Source organism: Pleurodeles waltl, chromosome 11 (assembly GCF_031143425.1).
Source record: "Pleurodeles waltl isolate 20211129_DDA chromosome 11, aPleWal1.hap1.20221129, whole genome shotgun sequence".
Classification (NCBI taxonomy): domain Eukaryota; kingdom Metazoa; phylum Chordata; class Amphibia; order Caudata; family Salamandridae; genus Pleurodeles; species Pleurodeles waltl.
In genome coordinates, this window is record NC_090450.1 from 956,159,760 (window position 1) to 956,181,869 (window position 22,110).

Sequence of the window (22,110 nt, forward strand, 5' to 3'; positions counted from 1 at the left end):
GAGAAGTGAGGACACATAAGTGGTTGAGAGCAATCAAAAGGCTTTAGGAGTTACTGGAAAATCCTACTGCAGAAAGAAGAAGACTATGAGAATTTGGAAAGTATCTGTGTTTTTTTTTTTATCACTAAACGACTAGGGAGTTAGTCTTAAGACATACCAGGAATGCTGCAGTGGTGCATGTTGTATTCTAAGCAAATGATACATGTTGCTTCAAAGGTAGAATGATCATGATGCGTTCTGAAGAGGAATGCTATTGTAAGAAAATGAGAACTGGTAAAGGTGGCACTGTCGGGGTCCTGATACTTCGCAGCTTATCAAGAATAAATATACTTTTGAACTCTTCTAGAGTGGCTTCTTCTGGTGACAAGATTACCCAGCAGGACCCATTCCACTATTGTAAATGTTACAATGGTCATATCAGATATGATGGACAATAATTATACTTCTCTACTTAGAGGAAGGTTATTGACGGGTGGAGGAGCACACTTGAACAATCACTGCTATCACTCTTTGGCATTGGCGCAAGAGTAATCAGAATCTCCTTCATCTGTGGTTACTATAAACATTAATACTGGTGTTTACAATTAATGGCCACTGGGAAAGTTACCCTAGTTTATTTTTCTCACACTTAGAAGGGAGCACTTTGTTCTCATCATCTGCATGATATTGACAGTCAAACAGGAAGTATTTTTTAACCACAGGAAGGAAAGGACTCGAGTATGAACTTTTCATAGCGATAAAAACAGGTTAATTACTGAAGACGTTACTATCATCACAAATATATAGATAATTTGGGAGTAACAAAACATCACGGTGGAACTTGGAGTCAACAGTCCCTACATGGTTTGTGTTCATTTATTGTTTTTCCATGGAATCCATTAAAGCACCGCTAATGTTTCTACACCATCCTGGACAGACAGCCATGTTCCTGGAAGATTGGAAGGATGCCTTTTAGACCTTTTAGACATATCTAGAAGCAATTGGGGAATGGTTTTGTCTAACCCCGCTAAAACAAATTGCACTTCTAAAACATAATTTAGGAACAGACGAAAGGACATTTCTAAGGAATTTACCAATTTCTTATGCATTTAGTGGGGATGATATGAGAGAGCTATTAAGGCACTTGATAAACATCATAGCAAGAAATTAAATATAGTTATAGAGTGGCATACATTATTTTCTTGAAATCAACTACCAGGAGAACACATTGAACAATATGTTGGCTGTTTACATGTATTAGCTGCGATGTGTAGATTTAGAAATTTGCAGTATGGAAAAGTGAGGGATCAGCTAATTAATCACACAACCTCAAAATTCAGAAAAAATCATTGAGTGTAAATGAACACACACTACAAAAAGCAAATGTAATTGCAAAGAAATGGAACACACATCATCTTAGTTAAAGGTTTTGAATCCCAATAAGAAAAAACTTTATCTTAAGTAGACCGTTGTCAGTCAAACTCTCAACAAGTAAATGTAGTTACTAATAACAAAATTTCACTGAGGGAAATAAAAGGTTCACAGAGCTGAAGAAAAAAACAAAACCTTGTATTTTAGGTCTGGGAGTTTTAAACATGTAGTGACATAGAATTAGTGCCCTGCTTTGAAAGCTACGTGTTACCATTGTAAAAGGTCAGGGCATTTTTTGTGGGTGTGTAGGCTAATTTGGATGAGGAAAGGAAGAAACCTAGTAGTGGTAAAAACTGTAGCACAAATGATTGAAGATTTTTCAGAAGATGATGCGGTATTAGTAGTGAGTGAACCTGAGTTGCCAAATTACAGTTCAAGTCATACTTCTCTGAAGGGGCGGATTATTATTATACATATAGACACATCTTTTGATACTCCTAAATGCAGGGTCAACATAGCAGAAGTCTGTGAAGACCTGTGGGCAGAGTCTTGTCCACTTTATACTTTGATTGATAAAAATAATAATCTTTGTCGGGAATAGATTTGAAGAATGCCAACTTGAATGTAGTGACATATTGTGGAACCAAACTATTGATTTTGGTCTGGTTTGATTCTTCTATAACTTTCAAAAAGAAAACAGCCATTGGAAAGGTAAATTAAGTAGAAAAGGGTATAATACTTTCGGGCTGAAAGGAAGAAATGAGTTTAGTGATTACATTAAACCTTAATCATCCTGAACAAGTCGTAGTCATGCGTATGGCAGAAAGAGATGTGCAAAATTGAAATTCCTCAGGTATTTCAAGAGAAGCAAGGCAAATTAAAGGAATTCACACATACCATCATTCTCAAGCAGAGTGCCATATCCAAGGATCACAAAGTGATATGAGTTCCTTTGTCCATGAAAGAGGAATTAAGAGTTAAACTACAGAAACTGTGTGTTTAGGGGGTCATTGTAAATTTGCTGTGCCAGATGTTGAGTTCTTAAGCCATGTCATAGAAGCTGTTAGAATTAAATCAAAATTGAAGCTGTTATTTTGCATTGGGCCCAGGGAATAAGGGGCAGTTTAAATCATTTCTTGGTCTGGCAGACAATTATACAAGAACTGTAAATCATTTTCTAGTATAACCAAAACAATTAGACTACCTTTATAGAAAGGAGAGAAGTATGTGTGGTGTAAGGAGTTTGAGAAAAGTTTTGCTTATATCATAGAAAGTATTGCTAGAGCTCCAATATTGAAGTTTTACAATCTGAAGTGTAAAACTGTTTTGGTGATGGATGCAAATGTATATCGGCTGTATACGGTATTATTACAACTGCATCAAGGAAAGGAGAAAGTCATAGAAGCATTCACATATACACAACTAGAATATTGAGGGGGGCTGAAGTCAGTTTGTGATTTAGAAGTAGGCAATGTCATGTTTGTGGGGGGGTAATCAATATTTCATAACCTACTCGCGGGGAACAAGATTTGAATTAAGGAGTGACACCACAAGCCACTAGTGGATGTACTTACAACGAGAGTTGGAGGGAAAGTTACTCCTCCCGTAGGGAGGTGGATATTTAGGCTTCAAGACTATTTCTTTGAGATGAAAAACATGCCAGGAACAAGGAATGTCAAAGCAGATTGTCTTTCACGGTTACCATTAATATAAGTAGATAGTGGTGACATGGAGGAGTGGATGATGGCTAGTGTGGAATATCATCGAGAGGAACAATTAGTGCGGATGAATAGCGAGCGATTTTGGAGGCAGAGAAGGGATTGTAGAGATTGAAAATGAATTAGCAGGAGGATGGGAAAGGGAATGGGCAAGTAGTGAATTACTTAAATGTAAAATGATCTGCCAGAAGGCTATATAAGGACTTGAGAGATTGGTAGTGCCAGGGTCTATTTGTGGAAGATTTATGGGATTGTTGCATAAATGGCACGGAGGAATGTCAGCCATGAAACAAAAAGCACACATGTATTTTGGTGGCCAATTATGTAAGGAATACTGATCATTGTGAAACTAGTGTCAAGGCCTGTATAGTTAGAGAGTCTCCCATAGTGCTGATTGAGTATCCTCATAATCCATGGAAGAAGCTTGGTATGGACATCTGTGGTCCTTTTAAATGTTGACACTGTAATTTTCAGAACAGTCCTGGGGGAGAAAAGTGTTAGTGCAGTTTTGAGCTAAGTACTCAACTTACAGTTCCAGTCTCTGGAGGTTAGGATGTCCACTGGTCGGGGTTCAGGATGACTTCAAAGTTGCACCACCTGCAACACGGGGCCGTCCGGGTGCAGAGGTCAAAGCTGATGATGGATTTAGAATGGGATATTAAGGAGACTGGGAGCACTCGGAAACAGATCAGCTGGCAGTTAAGTACTCGTGACTTCGGAGGGCAAACCTGGGGGGTTTAGGTGAGCACTGGGGGAAGGCTACAGGTCACAGGGCACAGGGGCGGCCAGATACGGGGTGCAAACACAGCGGCGGGGTCCAAATGCTTTTCAGTAGCGGGACCCCAGGGGTCACAAAGATGCTGTAGGCTGGGTCCAAGGGGTGGTTCTGGGAAACCACAGGCTGGACAAGGAGGAGGGCTTGCCTGCTGAACATTGCTGGATCAGTGGTTGAATTCCCCAAGGCCAGGGTGCTGCGGGTGAAGGGGTACCTTGAGGCGTCGGGAATCTTCGTCCGGTTCTCTCGCAGTCGGGGGGTCCTCCGGATTTAGGCTGCGGTCAGGAGGATCCTCCGGATTTAGGCTGCAAGCGTTGTCGTGTTGGCCAGGAGCGGTCAACCCAGGGTGGACACACAATTAGAATTGCCTGGAGACCTGCTCTGGACCGATGGGCCACCTGGACACAGGCTGTGGGCATTGGGTGCAGAGTGGGCAGGACTCACGGATCCGGGGAGGTTCTGGAGTCCTTCTTGTAGTTTCTTGTGGACAGGGCCACTGTCCTCATGAGTTCTTGGTACTCTGGTGGGCAGGCAGTCGTCTGAGGGTTTGGAGAGGTCGCTGGTCCTGCGCGATCCATCGCTTTTTTGTAGCAGGGCTTCAGAAGCTGCAGACAGGCCGGTATGGCTGGGGACAAGTCAGTTGGTGTCTGGAGTCTTCTCTGCTGGGGTCGGCTTAGCAGTCCTTCATGCTTCTTTTTTTCTTGAGGTCACCAGGAATCTGGTGAGCTAGGTTTAGGGGTGCCTCTAAATATTAGATTTAGGGGTGTTTTAGGGGTCAGAAGGCAGTAGCCAATGGCTTCTGTCCCTGAGGGTGGCTACACCCTTCCTGTGTCCAGTCCCCTTGGGGAGGGGAGGCACAAACTTAACCCTATTGCTCCTTGTCCTCCAAACCAAGATGATAGATTCTGCAGGGAGGGGATCACCTCAGCTCTGGACACCTTAGGGGTGGACCTAGCTGGGGGGGGGGAGGCTCACTCCTCCCAGTTTTCCCTCATTTTCCAACGACTTGCTGCCAGAAGTGGCGCTTTGTCCGAGGGGCAGGCAACTACACTAGCTGGAGTGTCCTGGGGCACTGTAACCCGAAGCTTGAGCCTTTGAGGCTCACTGCCAGGTGTTACAGTTCCTGTAGGGGGAAGTGTGAAGCACCTCCACCCAGGACAGGCTTTGTTTCTGACCACAGAGTGCACAAAGGCACTCACCCCATGTCGTCAGAGACTTGTCTGAAAGTGGCAGGCTGGCACAGACCAGTCAGCCCTACACTAGCAGTTTGGCTAACATACAGGGGGCATCTCTAAAATGCCCTCTGTGTGCATTTTTCAATAAATCCCACACTGACACCATTGTGGGTTTATTCTGCTGAGAAGTTTGATACCAAACTTCCCAGTACTCTGTGAAGCCATTTCGGAGCTCTGGAGTTCGTAAAGACAAACTCCCAGACCATATGCTCAATGTGGCTACACTGCATTTACAATGTCTAAGAATGGACTTAGACACTGTAGGGGCATCTTGCTCATGCAGCTATGCCCTCCCCTGTGGTATGATGCACCCTGACTTAAAGATGCAAGGCCTGCTAGAGGAGTGACTTAACTATGCCACAGGCAGTGGTTTGTGGGCATGGCACCCCGATATGGGTGCCATGTCGACTTTGTCTTTTTCTCCCCACCAGCACACACAAGCTGCAGGGCAGTGTACATGTGCTTAGTGAGGGGTCCCCTAGGGTGGCATAATACATGCTGCAGCCCTTATGGACCTTCCCTGGCCTCAGGGCCCTTGGTACCATGGGTACCTTTTGCAAGGGACTTAACTGTGTGCCAACTGTGAAAACAAAGGTACAGTTTTTGGGAAAGAACACTGGTGCTGGGGCCTGGTTAGCAGGATCCTAGCACACTTTCAATCAAAGTTGGCATCAACACTAGGCAAAAAGTGGGGGGGTAACCATGCCAACATTGGCACTTTCCTATAGCTGCGTCCCAAATGTTCCTCATGGGCTGGCTTGGTTATCTTTTCCCTCGTGGCTTGGGGAAGCACAATTTTATTTCCCCTACAGATACATTTTCCATTTTCACTTAATCCCATCCTCGTCACCAGTGTGATAATAAGTCCAAAGCACTTTGTAGTTCCTCAGTACGTTTAATAATACACCATTAGCTTTTCAATCAAAGAACCTCTCACAGAATCTCAATGTGTCTTAAACTGAGAGGAACATTGTAGGAAGTTGGCTCTGTATATACTATTTCAAAGTAAGAAATAGTGTGCACAGAGTTCAAGGGTTCCCCTTAGAGGTAAGATAGTGGCAAAAAGAGATAATTCTAATGCTCTATTTTGTGATAGTGTGGTCGAGCAGTAGGCTTATCAGAGGGTAGTGTTAAGCATTTGTTGTACACACACAGGCAATAACTGAGGAACACACACTCAAAGATTTACTCCAAGCAAATAGGTTTTTATATAGTTTATTTTAAGAACCACAGGTTCAAGATTTACAAGTAATACTTCAAATGAAAGGTATTTCACTCAGGTATTCTAGGAGCTTTGAATAATCACAATATCATGTAGAGTTTTGACAAAAATGTCAATAAGCTATTTTAAAAGTGGACACTGTGCAAAAATCACAGTTCCTGAGGGAGGTAAGTAAATGTTAAGTTCATAGGTAAGTAAAACACTTACAGGGTTCAAAGTTGGGTCCAAGGTAGCCCACCGTTCGGGGTTCAAGGCAACCCCAAAGTTACCACACCAGCAGCTCAGGGCCGGTCAGGTGCAGAGGTCAAAGAGGTGCCCAAAACACACAGGCTTCAATGGAGAACAGGGGTGCCCCGGTTCCAGTCTGGCAGCCGGTAAGTACCCGCGTCCTCGAGGCAGACCAAGGGGGTTTTGTAGGGCACTGGGGGAGGACACAAGCAGGCACAGAAGGTACACCCTCAGCGGCACAGGGGCGGCCTGGTTCAGAGTGCAAACAGGCGTTGGGTTTTGTATTGAAAGCAATAGGGCGACCCGGGGGTCTCTTCAATGATGCAGGCAGGCACAGGGGGGGGCTCCTCGGGGTAGCCACCACCTGGGCTAGGCAGAGGGTCGCCTGGGGGGTCACTCCTGCACTGGAGGTCGGTTCCTTCAGGTCCTGGGGTCTGTGGGTGCAGTGTTGGTTCCAGTTGTCGGGTCCCTTGTTACAGGCAGTCGTGGTCAGGGGGAGCCTCTGGATTTCCTCTGCAGGCGTCGCTGTGGGGGCTCAGGGGGGTTATCTCTGGCTACTCACGGGCTCGCAGTCGCTGGGGAGTCCTCTCTGTAGTGTTGGTTTTCCGCAGGTCGAGCCAGGGGCGTCGGGTGTAGAGTGGAAAGTCTCACGCTTCCGGCGGGAAACGTGAAGTCCTTAGAGTTGTTTCTTTGTTGCAAGAAAGCTGCAGATTGTTGAACAGGGCCGCTGTTCACAGGAGTTTCTTGGCCCTTGGTTGCAGGGCAGTCATCTGAGGCTTCAGAGGTCGCTGGTCCCTATTGGATGCGTCGCTGTTGCATTGTTCTTTGAAGTTGGGAGACAGGGCAGTAGGACTAGAGCCAAAGCAGTTGTCGTCTCCGTCTTCACTGCAGGGCTTCAGGTCAGCAGTCCTTCTTCTTGTTAGGGTTGCAGGAATCTAGGGCCAGATGTAGCAAAGTGTTTGCGCCTCGCAAACGGCGAAAATCGCCGTTTGCGAGGCGCAAAAGCCACTTTGCCATTCAGAAATGCATTTTGCGAGTCCGCTCCGACTCGCAAAATGCATTTCCGACTCGCAAATAGGAAGGGGTGTTCCCTTCCTATTTGCGACTCGCAGTGGGATGCAATTCCATTTGCGACCGCGTACGCGGTCGCAAATGAACTCGCAGTTACCATCCACTTCAAGTGGATGGTAACCCACTCGCAAATTGGAAGGGGTCCCCACGGGACCCCTTCCAGTTTGTGACTGGACCCCAAATTATTTTTTCAGGGCAGGGAGTGGTCCAAGGGACCACTCCCTGCCCTGAAAAAAAACCGAAACTAAAGGTTTCGGTTTTTTTGAAGTGCAGCTCGTTTTCCTGTTAGGAAAACGGGCTACACTTAAAAAAAAAAAAACTGCTTTATTGAAAAGCAGGTTGCGAACATGGAGGTCTGCTGACAACAGCAGGCCTCCATGTTAGCGAGTGCCTATACTCGCAATGGGGCCGCAATTTGCGACCCACCTCATGAATATTCATGAGGTGGGTCATTGCGACCTCATTGCGAGTCGCAGTCGGTGTCTGAGACACCGTACTGCATAGCAATTTGCGACTTGCAAATTGCGAGTCGCAGGGACTCGCAATTTGCAAGTCGCAAATTGCCGACTTGTTACATCTGGCCCCTAGTTTCCTAGGTTCTGGAGGCCCCTAAATACTGAATTTAGGGGTGTGTTTAGGTCTGGGAGGGCAGTAGCCAATGGATACTGTCCCTGAGGGTGGCTACACCCTCTTTGTGCCTCCTCCCTGATGGGAGGGGGGACATCCCTTATCCTATTGGGGGAATCCTCCATCCACAAGAGGGAGGATTTCTAAAAGTAAGAGTCACCTCAGCTCAGGACACCTTAGGGGCTGTCCTGACTGGTGGGTAACTCCGTCTTGTTTTTCTAATTATCTCCTCCAGCCTTGCCGCCAAAAGTGGGGGCAGTGGCCGGAGGGGCGGGCATCTCCACTAGCTGGGATGCCCTGTGGTGCTATAACAAAGGGGGTGAGCCTTTGAGGCTCACCTCCAGGTGTTACAGTTCCTGTAGGGGGAGGTGAGAAGCACCTCCACCCAGTACAGGCTTTGTTCCTGGCCACAGGGTGACAAAGGCACTCTCCCCATGTGGCCAGCAACATGTCTGGTGTGTGGCAGGCTGGCAAAAACTAGTCAGCCTACACTGGAAGTCGGGTATGTTTTCAGGGGGCATCTCTAAGATGCCCCCTGGGTGTATTTTACAATAAATTGCACACTGGCATCAGTGTGCATTTATTGTCCAGAGGAGTTTGATACCAAACTTCCCAGTTTTCAATGTAGCCATTATGGAACTGTGGAGTTCGTGTTTGACAGACTCCCAGACCATATACTCTTATGGCTACCCTGCACTTACAATGTCTAAGGTTTTGCTTAGACACTGTAGGGGCATAGTGCTCATGCACTTATGCCCTCACCTGTGGTATAACACACCCTGCCTTAGAGCTGTAAGGCCTGCTAGAGGGGTGACTTACCTATGCCACAGGCAGTGTGAGGTTGGCATGGCACTCTGAGGGGAGTGCCATGTCGACTTAGTCATTTTCTCCCCATCAGCACACACAAGCTGTGAAGCAGTGTGCATGTGCTGAGTGAGGGGTCCCTAGAGTGACATAAGACATGCTACAGCCCTTAGAAACCTTCCCTGGACTCAGGGCCCTTGGTACCAGGGGTACCAGTTACAAGGGACTTACCTGAGTGCCAGGGTTGTGCCAATTGTGGAGACAAAGGTACAGTTTAGGGAAAGAACACTGGTGCTGGGGCCTGGTTAGCAGGGTCCCAGCACACTTTCAAATAATAACTTAGCATCAGCAAAGGAAAAAAGTACGGAGGGTAACCATGCCAAGGAGGCATTTCCTTACACACATTCCATTAGAATGGGAAGGGGAGGGGGAAAAGAAAATGGATGAGGGACAGTAGTAAGATAATATACACACTCCTTCGACCTATAGATCAAGTAATTACAACACGTACTACTGTCTTTGCCTTGAGCACTGAAGAAGCCACTCCAGAAGGGTTGAAACGTGTTTGTATATATATATATATATATATATATAAATATATATATACTTCCTAAGCTGCAAAGTATCAGGACCCTAACAGGGCCAAATCTACCAGCTCCCCTTTCTTTTCATAAGATAGCGTTCTTCTTCAGAGCTCATCATGAACATTCTACCTTTAAAGCAACATTTTGTTTGCATAGAAAAGTACACATCTTGCCCCCTACTACATTAGTAAACAATACATACATTTTGTTGTCTACATGCTTAAACTGGTGTACGTTTATACACCTAATACCACTAGTAACATAAGTGCAATATAGGATAAAAAAACACATCATTTAACATAGTCATCCAACCATGTGGGATGCATTGTTTTCTGTCAGAATATGGTCTCCTGGTTTCTCCATTTGAAGTTGTAACCTCAGCACTTGGAGGTTTGGTATCGGTACTGCACTCATCTTTTCTGGATTCTGTCATGGTTTGACAACTGACCAATCTCCTTACATTCAATTTTTCACAACCTTACAGTGTTTCCTAGTACCATGCTAATTCTTCTGACATTGCGAAACTTGGATTCACCTTTTCTTACAGTTGAACCCAACTTCGCACACAGCAAGTCTCCTTCTTTAAACTGATGAGTAACTCTCTTCAGCTTAGTTTTGTGTCTCTGACCATACATTGCTTGCTTGCTTAGCTCTCACTCAGGGGGCGTGTCCAAGATGGCGACGTGAGAAGTCGCTCGGCTGAGAGCTCTGCTCGTAGCCCTCTACAAATATCCTGAAAACACTGAATTCCCGGTCCCCCAGACACAGCCGGGCGGTGGCGGTGACGTCGTGGATTCCGCCGCTGCTTGGGACTGCGAGCGGTATCGCGCGTCGGCTCACGGAGGCCGGAACTGGGAGGGCCTTCGCCATACCCGGCTGGGGCCTGGCGTTGCCCGGCCGCGGGGGCCGAGGCCGGCGCACCTGTGAGCATAAGACGTCGGCGCCGGAGGGGCGCAGCGGATGCCTGGCTCCTGCCTCGGGCTGGCGCTGCCGCTATCCCGGAGGCACTGAAGTGAGCGGAGCCGCCTATGTTCTGCGAGCACTGCACCGAACGACCCAGCGCCGCTTCCCGGAGGAATGACAAAACACGTCTGAAACCAGAGGTACAGGGGAACCCCAAAGAAGACCGGAAGGGGCGAGGAGGGCAAAACGGGAGACGGTGCTCTTTGTCGCTTCTACTGCCGAAATCATTGCAGTGGAGCATCGTCCGTGGATCTCAGAACGGACTATGATTTTGGGTAATGCACAGTGATTGCGTGGTGACTGCGAGGTGTTAGCGAGAGACGTTGACTCCTTGACTTACTTTTGAGAACTGCCTACTAACTTCGCCCGGTGGCACGAAGGCACAGTAGAACTCTGCGGGTGGTTTGTCACATTGGGCGGAACCGGGTCCTCGAGGGCGCGAGGCGTGACGCACCCGTCCCCGGGAGGCATATCGGAGGAATGTGACGACCCGCGAGCGGGGGCCCGATCCAGGGACACCGGGGAGCAGCAACTGGTCCTGATCCAGCGGGGGGGGCCTTTTCGGCACTCCCCGCTGAGAGCGATTGACGGTCTTGGATGAACCTCCCACCAGAAATCACTAGTGCAAAATTTAAAGCTTAAGTGAGTCCATATATCCAGAGCAAATACAACCAATTTCTCTCCAACTCTGCACTTCGAATGTTAAAGCGCACAATACACTGAACTGTGCAAATATCTGAACCCCCCATCACGAACCAGCTCAGCGACACCATGATGGAGTTATTCCAGCTCCAGCGGGGCGAGCGACTAGGGATCCCTAGCGAGCCCCATACTGCGAGGCTCTCCGTGATCACTCAAGTAAAGGTTAAACCACAAGCGACGGTACAGACTCAGAGAACTCACAGGTGCTTACTCGTCATTCTGCATCTGAACTGTGGTTCATATAAAACATTAATCCAAATACAAATTTCAACTCACAATCAACGTACAACGCGCCCCAATTTGTCGCAAACATGGTGAAACCGAAGCCTCCAAAGAATCAGCTGGAACCTAGACCCTCAACCCCGCTACTAAAGACCGATGCAGCACTAAGTTTGAATGCACTAAGCAAAGTACCCGAAACACTGGCCGCCCACTCTACACAAATCGAGAAAGTACTGCAAGCTGTACTGGACACCAGAACTTCACTAGAAAACAAAATAGATACAGTGGTGGCAGAAGTCAACATCCTCCGCATGGAACATCGGAAACTGGCAGACAGGGTCACCATAGCCGAAACAACCCTTTAAACTACACAACCAGATATCGAAGAAATGAAACTCCGTCTCCAACACCAGGAATCCGAGATACAGCGACTACACAAACGCGCTGACGAAGCAGAAGGCCGCTCTCGCCGCAACAACGTGAGATTCCTAGGTTTCCCTGAGAAGATTGAGCTGCCCAACGCGGAATCATTTCTAGAAAGTTGGCTTAAAGAAACTTTATTAACACAAGACACTTCACCATTTCTAGTGGTAGAGCGCGCACATCGAGTGCCGGGAGGCCCTCCATGCCCAGGTGCCCCACTGCGCCCGTTGATTGCAAGATTTTTTAATTACCGGGGCAGAGACCAGGTGCTGAGAGGCTTCCGCACGACTGGCCCAATGGATATTGAAAACGCCAAAATTACAGCATACCTAGACTATACAGCTGATGTTCAACGTAAGCGTGCCACTTACCACTCAGCAAAACAAATACTGCGAGGAAAAAACTACTCATATTCCCTAATGTACCCGGCAAGACTACGCGTGGTAGACGGAGACAGATCTCATATATTCCCAACCTCAGAAGACGCATGGACTTGGATTCACGCGAAGGGACTTGCAGACCCAACAACAGAACCTCGAGAACAAAAAGAGTGGTTATCCAATCAACCACGCCGTAATAAAAGACAAAAACCAAGAGCTGAATCATCCCCAACCAAATCACAAGCAGCAGTCGAACAAGCCCGGGTCTTAAAAACTGTAAACATATTCTCGCGCATACGACCTAATCAACACATCAATGATTCGGACTCTGACTCGGCAAGCAGGCACCGTGGTCCGCTATCATCGCCGCTGACCTCTGGCCCAGCATTTACTCCACGCTCAGCAGACAACTTTTAAGATGACACATGTAAACTACAATCGTACAAACCCAAGCTTTTGCACTAAGCCAAAGACACAGCAAGAGTAATACAGTCCCAATTTCCTCAAGAATTAAAGATGGATCGTCGGACCCACCCACGTTCTCCTGGGGTGTGCAGACGACAGTCACACCTAGTAACACCAGGCAACAACACGGGCAAGACACTCTAAAGAGCTCCACACAGAAACTATACCGGGAATCGATAATATTCTAAAGGGCCAAAACGCAGGAGCTATCTTTCGGACTACTCACCAACACCCCCCTGAACCCAATGGGTTGCCGTATGGACCTAAAAGAAACCAAAGTTCGCCGTAGCACCAGTTGTGCCTGGCAGTTCACAATTAGATTAATAACTGTAAGTTGTATTCTTTTTTCTTCTTTCCCCTTTTCTCTAATATGCTCAACACTCAAATGCGCGTGCAGAAGGCAGGGGGCTCGAGGCGAGGCAGATAAGATCCCAAGGTGGCCCAGGAACACTTCTAGGGCGGATAACACGCCACACACCGACTCACGAAAAATATGACGACATATAACATAATAACCTGGAATGTCAGGGGCCTAGCTAATATAACTAAAAGACGAAGAATACACGCCTACCTTAAACAACATAAAATACACATCGCCATACTGCAAGAGCCACATGTAACAGCACACGAACTGTGCGAAATCGGCAAAAACTGGCTGGGCACAGTATATGGAACTAAAACATCAACATATGTGAAGGGCGTCTTGACCTGGATTGCCCCCGGGGTCCCTTACACAACACAAGAAACCCATATGGATAATAACGGTAGATACGTCTGCCTGGTTGGAGAACTAGACGGGAAACAGCTAACAATAACAGGGATATACGCACCAAACACTGGACAAGGAGAGTTTCTTTGTATAACAACTACACAAATCCCATACGACCTGCACATACCAACTATCTGAGGGGGAGACTTCAATAGCGTGATAGATGTGACAATGGACCGATCCCATCCCCCATTAAAAGGTGCCCAAAGCAGGAATGTGTCTTGAGTACTGGGGCAATGGATACAAGAGAGGGAACTACAAGACGTATGGCGTAGTATACACCCCACAGATACAGAATATTCCTTCTACTCTCCGGTACACCAACTTCATACGAGAATAGACCTGCTACTATGCTCAACCAGGTTATCACATAAGATACACAGCGCATCCTACATGGCCAGAACCTTATTGGATCATAATCCGCTAATCGCAACACTTAAATGGGGCGCACAACTTACGCGCATCTTCACATGGCGCCTACAACCTACCCTACTACGTGATCCCCCCTTCCGAGATAAACTAGCGAAAGAAATAAAATCCTACTTCACAATTAACACAAAGACGACGACACGAGCGACGGAATGGGACGGACACAAGATAGTTATAATGGGTATCTGTATGTCAATGACAGGTGGGGTTCGTCGTATGTTAACAGCAGTGCTACACAATATAGAAGGAGTAATACGTGATAAGGAACGTGATTTGGCTAATGGCAAATGCAACACCATCGAATTAACCAATCTCCAAAAGCAATGGAACGCAACAGAATTTCGCCTACGCAAATTTGACTACAGACACTATACAGCACGACTGTACGCTGAGGGTGACCGCTCTAGCAGAATGCTAGCATGGCTAGCAAAAGGCACACAGAGAACATCTCCTACAAATGCCATTAGACTAGACACGGGTATGATAATAAATACTTAACTAGACGGGAAACAGCTAACAATAACAGGGATATACGCACCAAACACTGGACAAGGAGAGTTTCTTTGTATAACAACTACACAAATCCCATACGACCTGCACATACCAACTATCTGGGGGGGAGACTTCAATAGTGTGATAGATGTGACAATGGACCGATCCCATCCCCCATTAAAAGGTGCCCAAAGCAGGAATGTGTCTCGAGTACTGGGGCAATGGATACAAGAGAGGGAACTACAAGACGTATGGCGTAGTATACACCCCACAGATACAGAATATTCCTTCTACTCTCCGGTACACCAACTTCATACGAGAATAGACCTGCTACTATGCTCAACCAGGTTATCACATAAGATACACAGCGCATCCTACATGGCCAGAACCTTATCGGATCATAATCCGCTAATCGCAACACTTATATGGGGCGCACAACTTACACGCATCTTCACATGGTGCCTACAACCTACCCTACTACGTGATCCCCCCTTCCGAGATAAACTAGCGAAAGAAATAAAATCCTACTTCACAATTAACACAAAGACGACGACACGAGCGACGGAATGGGACGGACACAAGATAGTTATAATGGGTATCTGTATGTCAATGACAGGTGGGGTTCGTCGTATGTTAATAGCAGTGCTACACAATATAGAAGGAGTAATACGTGATAAGGAACGTGATTTGGCTAATGGCAAATGCAACACCATCGAATTAACCAATCTCCAAAAGCAATGGAACGCAACAGAATTTCGCCTACGCAAATTCGACTACAGACACTATACAGCGCGACTGTACGCTGAGGGTGACCGCTCTACCAGAATGCTAGCATGGCTAGCAAAAGGCACACAGAGAACATCTCCTACAAATGCCATTAGACTAGACACGGGTATGATAATAAATACGCAACTAGAGATTAATGACGCCTTCAAACAGTATTATAGCACATTATACAGGGCTGAACCTCCCCGACACCCATTACAGTTATCAGAGTTCTTCAACAGCACCCCATTAAAACAGCTAAATGCAGCACAAACAACAGACCTAGATAAACCCATAGAAAAGGAGGAGATCCAACAGGCAATACAGCAACTTGCCCATAATAAAACCCTGGGGACAGATGGGCTACCCATCGAATACTATCAGACCTTTACCCCACAAATAATCTCATCATACCAAACAATGCTACAAGAAACATATGACATAGGACGGCTTCCAGAATCACAACGTGAAGCGACAATAGTCGCCCTACATAAAAAAGGCCGTGACCCCCTGGACGTCTGCTCCTTTCGACCCCTGTCACTACTAAACACAGACTATAAAATACTAGGTAAAGTATTAGCTAACCGACTCCTACCATTGCTGACCACTCTGATACACCCAGACCAATCCGGCTTGATACCTGGGCGTAACACTTTTATTAATATTAGGAACCTACTACGAATAATGGCCGAGACTCCTGAAGCAGATCACTCCTATGCGGCAGTGTCACTGGACATTGAGAAGGCCTTTGATACACTGGGATGGCCCTTCTTGATGGCAACCTTACAAAAAATGGGATTCGGTGCTGGCTTCATGCACTGGATGTATATAATATACACCAGTCCCAAAGCAAGGGTCAAAACCGGGGCCATCATATCGGAGAAATTTGACATAAATAGAGGCACACTCCAGGGATGCCCATTGTCGCCACTCCTGTTTGCATTAGCAATAAAACCGCTAGCAGTAAAACTACGAGGGGAGGCAGCGAGATGGGGCATACCAGATGGAAAAGACTTCCGCATCGTCTCCTTGTACGCAGACGACGCATTAATATATTTACGCAATAACACTGATTCACTACCACATATACTACAACTGCTTAATCAGTACGGGTCCTTGTCTGGCCTACGAGTTAACTGTGCTAAATCATGTATATTCCCTATGCAACCACTACCAGAACCACAAGTCAGCATCATAGCTGACAAAGACTTAAAATGGGAACACACGACCTTTAAATACCTGGGTGTCCAAATATACCACAGAGCCTCCGATCTGAAAGAGGCCAACTTAGACAGAGCGATCAGATCAATAAAAGGGACCATGCCCTTCTGGTGCTCCCTGCCCCTCTCACCTATGGGCAGAGTGGCATTGATCAAAATGATCGTGCTCCCCCGATTGCTTTACTACTTTGCTGCACTGCCACTCATACTCCCTAAAGGATTCTTTTCACAATTAACCAAGTTACTAACTGAGTTGATATGGGCCAAAGGACGCAGAAGAGTAGCTATGACCAAGATTTGCTTACCAACAGAAAAAGGCGGCATGAGCGTACCACAGTTCGAACTCTACTATGCAGCAGCACAGTTGCACTGGATTATGATTTGGCTACAAGATCCCTCAAACCCGGAGGCCCGTAAAGTAAGGTCACATCTGAGATGCACCGACATACTGGGCTGGCTTGTAGGACGTGAATCCCCTTCTCCCCATAATAATGTCCTGATAACAATGGCTGATCGGATATGGAATCGATATGTAACACGAGGCGTCCATACACCATTATACTCACCCAAGATCCCGTTATTAGCCATACCAGGGATAGATAAATTACAAGGTAGACTAGGCCTCATCCCATGGGTCACCAAGGGCGTACAACTGGTCAGCGACTTATTCGCAGATGAGCATTTCATCTCTTACCTGGAATTAGCAGAAACACATTTGTTAGGACCTGGCGGATTCATTATACACGGAGCACTTAAACACCTAATAGCACAACATGGGGCTGCGGAGACTCAGAGCCACCAACTTCACCCACTCTCCATGAATTATTAACAGGCACCGGCACATTAACAAGCATCTCCTGGATATACCATACGCTACAATCCTCTCCAGAAGAAACACAAACACAAGCTAAGTCCAGATGGGACAGGTCCCTACAAATATCCCTTACACCAGAAGACTGGACCATGGCCCTTTCAACAACACGTGAAATATCACGCAATGCCCGCTTCTGATACACCCAGCTTAACTACTTACACCAGACATACTTAACCCCGACCCGCATAAAACCTATGTTTCCACATGCAACATCCGAATGCCCAAGGTGCGGAACCTTGGATGTGGACTTTCACTACAGGACCTGGAGCTGCCCACCGCTACTTCGCGTGTGGCACGTAGTTACACAACAGTTAGTCACATTGCTGGGCCTGCCCCTAAATCCCACACCTGAATCATGTATATTAGGAATACGTCACAGGCGCAATAAAGAAAAACAAAAACATAGATGTGCAGACTTAGCGTTTATTATACTTAAGCAACTCATCGCAACACAATGGAAGTCCCCTGGGGTGCCGGGGACATGTAAATGGACTGCAGAATTGATACACTGGACCAAAGCAGAGCTACAAGTACTATATACACTTCGCAACCTTGGAATCGTGGTCAAACACGCAGACACATGGGACACCTTCCTTGACCAGATACAAGAAAAGGATGACACCCGACCACCTTAGCTTGACAACATAATACTCGCAGAAAAGCTATAATCATACGACGCCCCACCTGAGAGATTCCCCACTTTTTATATCTCACCCCCCTGGCGATTAATACATGCCCCCCTACCCCCCCCCCCCCACTGCCGACACCCTCGCGCGCATACTCACGCCTTTAACCATTGAAGGGGAAAAAAAAAGGGCATCCACAAGTTCTAATTGAGCATCTTCCTCCCTGTTACTACATTCCCTTTCCGACACCCCTCTCAAGCCCCATTTCTCCAGTTCCCTCTCCCTCTATAACAATCTTTTATTCTTTCTTTACTGTACTATGATGTGCAACGTGTATTATAAACATCCCCGAATATATAAGTATTAAACTAAACAGCTAAAGTATTGTACCTTACAAGTGATGTAACTTGCAAAATAGAATGACAACATAATGTGTACGTTGTGAATAATTGAAAACCTTAATAAACAGATTTTAAAAAAAAAAGAAAAGCTCTCACTCAGTCAAGTACTGTCTCAGCATCATATACCTTCTTCATTTCTTTCTTCAGCCACCAAGGTCATGCAACAGTTGCAGGTTTTCGTCCACCCAAAAAGCATAGAATGTGATTCATCTATAGTAGAGTCTGGATGTGTTTAGAAGACTAGGTGATTTATGCCCATAAAGTAAGTAATTAAAATCCTTGGTAAAAATGTCTTCAAAGTGCTAGTAAGCAGAGCTGCTGGATACACTGCTTTAACACACTTTATGCATCAGAGCGGCTCTGAATTAGTATTTTCTGCCAAATTGGTGATGTTCAGCTGGCGGACTTGAAGGCAGTACCTTGTTTAAGCCCATCTCTGGGTTTAGACAGGTGCCGACTGTTTCAGGGAAGGTTCCTATAGGGGCAGATTTCTATTTTGTTGTGGTGGATGATGATCTTTGTAAGTGGCTGGATGTAACACCTGTTCATGAATTTCAATGAGCGAGTGAAGCAAGTGAGCTAAACTAGGAAAGGAGGTTTCAGTGTGGGGGGGGGGGAGGGTCCACCGAAGAAAATTTGGAGAAAGTAGGGTCAAGTAGTGGATTTAAGAGCACATTTTTCACACAATTCACAGAAATTTTCTACAAGAACACAGGCATTCCGAACTGTTGTCCTCTGGGCCATAAAATGCTTTCCTCCTCAGCCATGTCAAAAACACACACACACTCACACATTTGTCGAGTTCACATCTGATTGTTCAGGCACCACCAAGGTCTTAGGCGTGCACCTAAGTATTCAGAAAAACGCCCAAGTATTTAGGCACACACTGGAGTATAAGTCGCACATCAAGTTATTGAGGCAAACGGTTGATGTTAGGCACATATCTAGTTATTCAGGCATACACATATGAGTAGTCACACATCTAGGCATCATGCACATGTCCACATGTCATGCACAAATCCAGCTTTCATGTACACATGTAGGTGTCAATCCCAGATATCTCACATAAACTAGATGTTCAGGCACACATGCATTTGTCATGTGCATGCAAGTATTACAGCAACCTACAAAATCACATATGCATATACTTTATGAAATATATGATACACCTAATGCTACATATAGACCCGATCCAGCAAAAAAGCAATGGAGAAACAGGTAAAAATACAGAGAGAGATTAATTCACAAAGGTCTGCTAAAAAAATATGCTGCACAAGCACAATTTGTGTTTGTGTGTGTAACCTTACACCTTTTTGTCAAATCATGTTTATTTCTTGTAACTCATGAAGAATGCATGTGTTTTGCAAGTTACAAGTGTACATGTATGTTACTCCAAATGTTGAGGACTCCGTTCTTGCAACAATGTCATTCACCAGTTTCAAAATGTGCAAGGTTAAATATTGTTGAGATTGTATTGATTTATGCTCAGTTCTAAAGCAAAGGGTTGTGTGGTACATCGATTTTTTACAAACCCTATGACTCCAGTGATGTCACATTCATGGCAGCACCCCACTCTAAAAATGATTTCAGCACCACTGGCACATGCCATTTGCGAAATGTAATTCACGCATGAGCACATGCTAGTACACATCTATTCAACTATCCTGTCTCTAGGTGTGGGCAGAGCTCGCGGAGTTGCACTCCTTAGAATTCCGCGGAGTTACCAGCAAACTCAGTGCAATTCTGCGAAGTTCAGCTTGCGGGCAGAGTACAGTGAGGCCCATCCGGCGAGTAGTGCTTGGCAATATTATTACACATGGTTCCATTGAATTATCAAGAGGACTCGGTTTTCCACCTTCTTAAAAAGAGCATTATGAGTTCCACACGAGGTGAGCACTCATTTCATTAACCCCCACCTGCCTCTTCTAAATGCATCACAGTTGAAGAAAGCAGAACTGTCTGAGGCTAGGAAAGAGATGCCTTAATTAATGCGCCGTACTCACCCTGACAGCTCACCACTTTGTTTGGACACTGCATTTACAAGTGCTGCTGTTACGATCTGAAGTGGACGGTCATAAGGCGATTAATAGCGCCATTAAAAATACCTAAACAAACACTGATCATGTCGTTCAGGAAGGGTTTAGCGAACTATAACACTGCCCAGTGCAGGAAAAACCTTGCACAGTATCTGCACCACGCTGTCAAGGAGCCCGCTGCTGTCAAGGGCAGCAGAACCACTTGTCACAGAGCCCCATCCTGCAAGCCTTTTTTCTCCCGAACCCCATGCCCGAGACACGCTGCCTCCTGGAGCATGTGCAGGAAACTAAGAATGCTGGATTTAAATGTAAAAGAAGGAAGGAAGAAAAACTGAGGACACTTCACAATGATTTGTTTTCCCTATCGTACATTTCAAGCCAAACTTTCTCAGTCACATGCACAAGCAACCTTTGGCCAAACTGTAAAAAAAATACTAGTCAATCGATTTAAGGCAATGATTCTCAAAGTCACCCCGCTTTGTCGTGCTAATGCATATAAGTGCACATTCACGTTGGCGCTTACACTCGGCGCATGAGTCCCGGCAGTTTACCTCGAGGTGCTGCCCCTGGCTAGATCCCTTTCACTCCTGCATTTGCTCAGATGGAGACCACGGCGAAGTTTATCCCATCCACCAAGCTGCAGCTACAGTCTTTGCCAGATTTCCCAACCGAGCGCCATACTTAGGATTCAAGAATCCAGCGCTGTGAAGGAAGCACTCATCAAAGGATACTCCGCTGTGCTGTGAGGTGCTCAATTACACACGCTGCATAGAAACTGCGAGGAATGCGGCACTGGGCTGCTTGCAGTACGGAGGGTGTGCCATGGTTTTAGAAGTACTGTCGACGAAGATTCTTTGGCTTTCTCACCGTTGCACCCACCCTCCGCAACTCACCTCCAAATTTCACTGTTAAAAACATTGTGTCTCCTTGTGGGGCGAGCCTTGTTCTCGAGCGGGGCCTGGGCGAGTTTCAGCCTTCGAGGGTTCCCTGTGCTCTTCGGCGGTGCGCGGCCCAAATCTCCCCTGCCTCCCATCAGCAGCATGCCCGAGGGCAGTCGCAAGCACCCGTTTCCACACCAACAACCAGAAGCCTGCTCTTGTTCTGTCCCGACCAGTTTTACCTCCACAGAGACCAGGAGCTGACAAAGCCGGCTCAGAAAGGGCTGTAATTAGGCCCCGGGAGACAGGGGAGGGCGCTGCCCGACCCGGCCTGTGTTTAACAAGCTCATTTCCCGGCAACGGAGAACCGCTTGAGAAGAATGCGCGGGGACAGAAACAAGGGGCAGCCATTTACTGTGGCAGCCTTGGAGTGGTAAGGGGGGGCACAGTCTAAGGCTGTTTGGAAAACGTCTGCAGGTCTGGTGTTGGCATGTGCTTCTTCCTTCCGGGACAGTTTGGGAGAGAGATGGGAGGGACTTTCAACGGATGGAGAGGGGTATGCACAGCTATTTATTTTATAGAACTGAGACTAAATCCAGCAGGACCTCATAGCGCTGTACCGGAGAAGGGTGTGTAAACATCAGGCAGGAGTAAACCATGCGTTGAGTGGTCATCAGGTTTACAGTACAGTGTTTGCTAGAGATATACAGAGGATTACAGTACAAAGAGCTTGCAAGGTAGGTAATGGCGCACGGAACTGGTGGGTATATAGAAAATATTACAAGGTACCAGAGAAAGAAGAAAAGGGGCATGAACAGCATAAGGGATGTAGATTTTACATTGAAGCGATT

General features: G+C 46.4%; 1 protein-coding gene across 4 annotated transcripts in view; it reads right to left on the reverse strand.

Annotated features, from left to right (window-relative positions):
- The window catches only part of C11H22orf15 (chromosome 11 C22orf15 homolog), a 47,047-nt gene extending 25,525 nt beyond the window's left edge, over positions 1-21,522 (reverse strand). Inside the window, exons 1-2 of one of the 4 annotated variants that reach the window (XM_069215188.1) lie at positions 21,275-21,522; positions 17,011-17,138 (exon numbers count right to left, since the gene is read on the reverse strand). In XM_069215188.1, coding sequence (XP_069071289.1) covers positions 17,011-17,131 — 121 coding nt within the window. In that variant the 5' untranslated portion in view covers positions 17,132-17,138; positions 21,275-21,522. Of the gene's footprint in view, positions 1-17,010; positions 17,139-20,932 lie in introns of all 4 variants that reach the window. The other 3 variants (XM_069215187.1, XM_069215184.1, XM_069215185.1) reach the window with 3 other exon arrangements.
- Between the last annotated feature and the right edge of the window lie 588 nt (positions 21,523-22,110).